The 6363-nt window shown below is 41.9% G+C and overlaps 1 protein-coding gene across 1 annotated transcript in view; it reads left to right on the top strand.

The window, feature by feature from the left end:
- Nucleotides 1–1347: 1347 nt before the first annotated feature.
- The window catches only part of TTC12 (tetratricopeptide repeat domain 12), a 50071-nt gene continuing 45055 nt past the window's right edge, over nucleotides 1348–6363 (top strand). The window contains exon 1 of the mRNA XM_008589195.1: nucleotides 1348–1405. Coding sequence (XP_008587417.1) covers nucleotides 1348–1405 — 58 coding nt within the window. The remainder of the gene's footprint in view (nucleotides 1406–6363) is intronic.

Genomic DNA, 6363 nt, shown 5'->3' with positions numbered 1-6363 from the left:
CCGCCCCTCCGCGCCAGGCATCCGGGCGAGCGTGGCGCGGGCTCGGCGCGCGTCCCCGCGGGACCTCCTGAGAGGAACCCTGCAGGTGCGGTGCGACGTAGCAGTCACCCTGCCCCAGCACGCTCATGCCGTCGTGGGTGGCACGGGCCGGGCACAGTGCGACCTTAGATCCATGCCCTACGAGCAGAGGGGCTGGCCCTGTCCGCGGAAGTGCCCAGCCTACCTTCTGACCTTGGGTAGAACCCTTGGACAGGTGAATTCCCTTCACCAGGCCTCTGTTTCGTGTTCCGTGGGAGTTTAACATGAGCTGGAAAGAACCCTGGAGATCATTCAGTTAAGCCACACCCCCCACCCCTGTTTATAGATAAGGGTGCCTCACACTTACAATCCATTGCTGCCTGGTGCTTTACATGAATTAATCCCCAGGATAATCCTCCCCCGTTCCTGTTACCTAGTATGAGTGAGGACTCTGAGGCTCAGAGAGGTTGTGACTTTAGCTAAGGTCACACAGCCTGTAATTGGTGGACAAAATGATACTGAGACTCAACTCAGTTAACTCACAGCTTGTTCGTGGCCGATTTCTAATTCCCAGCTGTAGGTATGGGAATTTACACTACTAAACCTAGCTGTGAATCAGAATCACCTAGAGATCATTTGAAAGTACATTCTTGGGCACTATCCCAGGTTTACTGACTGAGAACCTTTGGGTACCACTGGGTACACCATGCCGCCTCCTCAGAAGCAACTGTGAAATAATTGTCTAAAGGACCTAGAGAGACAAGACACTGGTGCTCGGTGGTATCAAGTTCTAATCCCTTCAGCCAATTTGTAGCTCCTCTCCACTCCTCAGAAACAAGCCAGAGGCTTATATTTTAAACAAGTACAGACATTTAGATGCAAATTGCCCCATCTCTGGTTATCTGTCACGCTGCCAGGTCCAAGCCTCTGACTAGAGTGGCCTCATGATTGAAGTCAGGTGTTAGTGTCTCTATCCCCAGCAATCTGTCAGCTGCTCTCCCCTGTCTCCTCTATGGCAGGTCCCTGAATCACAGTGGTTGATACTGGCTTTGGAGGAACTGTTTGCAGAGTGGTTTCCCCAGTGGAGGGAGGGCTGGCAGCTTTCCGGAAGTATCACAAGTAATGAGTGTCCCTTGGCCTTAAACAGCATTTGGAGTGAGATGGATCACCGTGTTGTTATTCACGACATTTATAAACACAAATTTGTCCTAAAAAATAATCATTTGGCTCTAGGTTTTAAAACACTAATGAGCCTTACAGTCCTGTTTAGTGTTTTATTATTATTAATTTCATCACTTATGCTGCTTCCCTCAGGGATTCTGATCCACAATGGCTGACGATCAGGAGAAAGACTTACAGAAATTTCTTAAAAATGTGGATGAAATCAGTAAGTACCAGTAGATCATAAGCAAATTAAATTCCACTTTAGAAAGGTGGAGTGGCTAAAGAGAAATGATTACTCTTAAGTTAGTTCCTGGGTTGCCTGACAGGTTTATGACTTAAGAAAAAAATGTAATTGAAATTAAACAGAAAGGGTATTCAGAAGCAAGTTACATAATAGCCTTGGGGCAGTATTTTCTGGCTAATTGGTATCAGAGAAGCTGTTAGCATTCTAATTGGAATTCAGGCTGACAGCTCTCCTGTGGAGAGCTTTTGGGTCAAAAGGAGCTGCTATTTCCCATCACCAATGAGCCTAGTTGTTCCCTTTGAGGAGATCATTCAGGAGCCCTGGTGATCAGTCTGGGATCCTTCCTGTTTTAGGATAGAGCTATTTCTGTTTTTGAGCGGTGGAGGCAAAACCAAATGGCTTTCCCTCAGAATCCATCAAATTACATGGATGGCTTATGATTGGCATCCCCTTCTCTTCCTTTAGGCAAGAAGACTCCTCTCCTAGCTCAGACAGGTGGGATCTCAGAGAACATACTCTGATCCCACAGATGACATTCAGGAAATTCCAAACCTGTCAGTCCCTCTTCAAACTTCAGGGAACTTGTTTGAGGATGGAAACCAACAAACCAACAAGCCCTATATAGTAAATATAAATATGTTGAAATTGCTGCTTCTAGCAGATTGTATGGGTCCAGAGAATAAAATGGTTTTAAAAATAGTTTGGGTAACTTCTTAAGTGATCCATCCGTAATGTATTCTTTGAAACCTGTCAGTCCCTCTTCAAACTTCAGGGAACTTGTTTGAGGATGGAAACCAACAAACCAGCAAGCCCTACATAGTAAATATAAATATGTTGAAATTGCTGCTTCTAGCAGATTGTGTGGGTCCAGAGAATAAAATGGTTTTAAAAATAGTTTGGGTAACTTCTTAAGTGATCCATCCGTAATGTATTCTTTGTTTCTCATGGGCCTTTCCTTTGCACCTCCCTGAACTCTGTTCCTGGAGTTCTGGCCTTGACTCCCTGCTCACCTTTCTCTCCAGGTGATCTAGTCTAAGCATGCAGTTTTACCTACAACCTGTTAGCTCGTGACCCCCACATCTAAACTGCCACCAATTTCTTCTTTTCTGAGGCTCAGCCTCTATGGCCAACTGTCATATCCACTGTATCCCACAAATACCTCACACTTAATGTGGCCAAATTGAGTCTTCATCTCTTTCCCCCTCTGTCCTCCTCCTTCCAAATATAACCTGCATCTCCTACCTTCCCATTCATCCTGGTCTCAGTTGGTGGCACTGCTATCCAGACATTTACAAGTCATATTGTACTCTTCCCATCTCTCAGCCCTATATCAGCCATCAAGTTGGCTTCTTTTGCCAGTTTTATCTTCTCCAACCCTCCCTTTGTTCTGGTTCTTCTCACCCAGACTATTTCAACAACCCCCTAATTGTTTTTCCTGCCTCCAGGCTTATACTCCCCACAGAGTAATGTATCTAAAATGCAAATCTGACCCAGACACTTCTCTGCTTGGATTCTTTTTGCAGTCACAATAAACTCCAAGCTCTCATCAGGACTTAAAGTCCTCCCATGACCTTGTCCTTACCTCTCTCTCCTCTCCCTACCTCATACTTGAGCAGCAACAAAGTATTTGTAGTTTCCCACACATGCTCTGATGTTTTATACTTTGCGCTGGTCTTTGTCATTCTCTCTGCCTCCCCATCTTTCTTTACCTGGCTAACTTTTATTCATACTCAAAGTTTATTCAGGTACCATTTACACCAGTGTTGTTCAATAGATCTTTCTGTGATGATGGAAGTGTTCTATAAACTGTGCTGTCCACTGTGGTAACCACTAGCCACATGTGGCTGTTTGAGCATTTGAAATGGGCTTGTGTCTGAGGAACCGAATTTCTAATTTGATTTCATTTTAAATTAAATTTATATAGCTACATGTGCATAGATCCTATGCATTCATTTCTTGGACTTTTGCTATGTATTGAGTATTGCTAGGCACTGGAGAGTACAGCAAAAGGATTAACTTCCTTCAAAATATCTACAGCCCAGTGGGGAAAACAGATACTAAATAAGTAATTTCAAGTGTGATGCATGATTCAAAGAGAAACTTGCAAAGTTCAGGAGAATCTAACCCAGCTTAGAGGGTTGTTTTAGTTTGCTGGGGCTACTGTAACAAAATACCACAGACTGGGTGGCTTAAACAGCAGAAATGTATTTTCTCACAGTTCTGGAGTCTAGAAGTCCAAGATCAAGGTGTCAGCAGGTCTCGTTTCTTCTGAGGCCTCTCTCCTTGACTCGCTGATAGCTGCCTTTTTGCTGTGTGTAACATGGTCATCTCTCTGTGTATGCACGTGTGGTGTCTCTTTCTCTTCTTATAAGGATACCAGTCATATTGAATTAGGGCCGACCATTATGATTTCATTTAATTACCTCTTTAAAGGCCCTATCTCCAAATACAGTCACATTGGGTTTAGGGCTTCAACACCTGAATTTTGAGGGGGCGCAAATAAAGTTTTGCTGGAGAAGTGAAATTTTAAGCAAAACTATGAAGAGTGAGTAGGAATTGGCCATTAGGGAGAGGGCAAGGAAGTATTCTAAATGGGAAGTGAGGAGATTGGAAAGCTGGGAATTAAGAGTGTGGTGCTTTTGAGAAACTGAAGGAATAAAAAACCCCGTGTAGCTGGAGAGAAGACATCAAGGAGAGAAGGTCCCATCTGTGGAGAAGCCAGATCAGGGAAGACCTTGGAAGCTAGGGTAAGGAATTCTTGTTTGTCCGGAGAACAGTGAATCCATTCCAAATAATTTATGTAGATACTCCCCACTTAAGCAGGTGAAGCATAACTCTCTACCCCTTAAATGTGAGATACATTTAGTGACTTGCTTCCAAAGAACACAATATGGGAAGGGAGGGGACAAGTAACTTTACAGTGGAAAAAGCTGACAATCTTAGATGATTAAGGTTAATTTAACATCATGATAAATTATGTTGATAGGATTGAGGCAGGATAGAGTAGGGACACACCCTAGGGAGGCTGCTCATAAATATTCAGACTGGATCAGCCAGAGCCTGCACACTGGGTGGGCCAGAAGGGGCAGAGGTCGGCCACTGGGAGTTTCCATTTGGAACAGAGAGGAAGGAGAACGTTGGGGACGTGTGCGCCTGTCTGTGGAAGAGATGCCTGTGCACTTTGGTGCATACCTTCTCTTGGTAATAAAGCCCTATCATGTTCCATTTCTCTGTCTCTCTCTTCCTTTCCTTTTGCCAGTCCTTCAAAGATTCTTCTTTCATGGATCAAGAACCTGGATATGCTGTCTAGTAACAGTATACACCTTTGGCAGGTAATAAAGCCCTATCATGTTCCATTTCTCTGTCTCTCTCTTCCTTTCCTTTTGCCAGTCCATCAAAGATTCTTCTTTCATGGATCAAGAACCTGGATATGCTGTCTAGTAACAGTATACACCTTTGGCATAATGTGTGGTGGTCTTCCTCTCAAAATCTCATAACCCCAGTCTAACCATGAGAAGAATATCAGATAAACTCAAATTGAAGGACATTCTACAAAATACCTCACCAATACTCCACAAAACTGTCAAGGTCCTCAAAAACAAAGAAAGACTTGAGAAATTGTCACAGGCCAGAGAATCCTAAGGAGACATGACTAAAAGTAATGTGGTATCCTTGATGAGATTTTGAAACAGAAAAAGGACATTAGGGAGACACCAATGGGGTTAGAATAAAATATGGAGTTTAGCTAATAAAAAATTTATTTGAGACAAAAGAATATTTAAATAAGTGGAAACATATTTTATCATGGATGGGAAGACTCATTTGGTAAGGATGTCAGTTCTCAAATTATTCTATACAGTCAATAAAATTTAGATCAAAATCCAGAAGTGACTTGCAAAAAACTTCAATGAGCTGATTCCAGAGTTCACATAGAAGAGCAAAGGACCAAGAATAACCAAGAAAATTGTGCAAGAAACAAAGAAGGTGGGACAACTCTCCTCCGCTGATATTCGAGATTTATTATAAAGCCATCATAATTAATGCATGGTGGTTTTGGTGCTGGGAAAGACGAGTAATCAGTGGAAAGGAATGAAGAGCCTTGAGCAGTTCACACATGTAACAGGAATGACAAGACGTGTCAGTGGGGAAGGCAGGGACCCTTCCACAAATAGTGCTCCTGTCCTACAGAAAAATCAACTCTAGGTGCATTAAATACCTTCACAAGTAAAACAAAACTTTAAAACTTGTAGAAGAGACTATATTTATAACATTAATGACACAAAAGGTATAATGCATAAAGGAAACATTTGGTATATTTAACATATTAAAATTAAAAAGAAAATCTCTTCAACAACGGTTCCATAGAAACAAGACAAACCATACCCAAGGAGAAGACATTTGCAAATACATGCAACTAGTGCAGAATATATAAAGAAATCATGTACAGTTGACTCTTGAATAATACAGATTTGAACTGCATGGGTCCACTTATATGTGGATTTTTTTCAATAAATGCATGTACAGTATCGTACAAGTATTGTCTCTTTCTTATGATTTCCTTAATAACATTTTCTTGTTCTAGCTTACTTTATTGTAAGACTATAGTATATAATACATATAACATACAAAATATGTGTTAAAATATGTGACCCCTCATATTACAAACTCACAGAGTTGTGAGTAAGGCTTTCAGTCAACAGTAGGCTATTAGTAGTTAAATTTGGGGAGAATCAAAAGTTATATGCAGGTTTTTGACTGCATATGGCATCACTGGCCCTAACCCGCACGTTGTTCAAAGGTCCACTGTAAATTAATATGAAAGAGATGAATGACCCAATAGAAAATTGGCCAAGGATAGGAACAAGCATTTCACAGAAGAAGAAATCCTGAGGGCCCATAAACCAATAAGAAGATGTTCAATCCTGGTCATATTCAGT

This window comes from Galeopterus variegatus, unplaced genomic scaffold (genome assembly GCF_000696425.1).
Source record: "Galeopterus variegatus unplaced genomic scaffold, G_variegatus-3.0.2 Scaffold5289, whole genome shotgun sequence".
Classification (NCBI taxonomy): Eukaryota; Metazoa; Chordata; class Mammalia; order Dermoptera; family Cynocephalidae; genus Galeopterus; species Galeopterus variegatus.
This window is presented reverse-complemented; position numbering and strand designations above follow the sequence as displayed.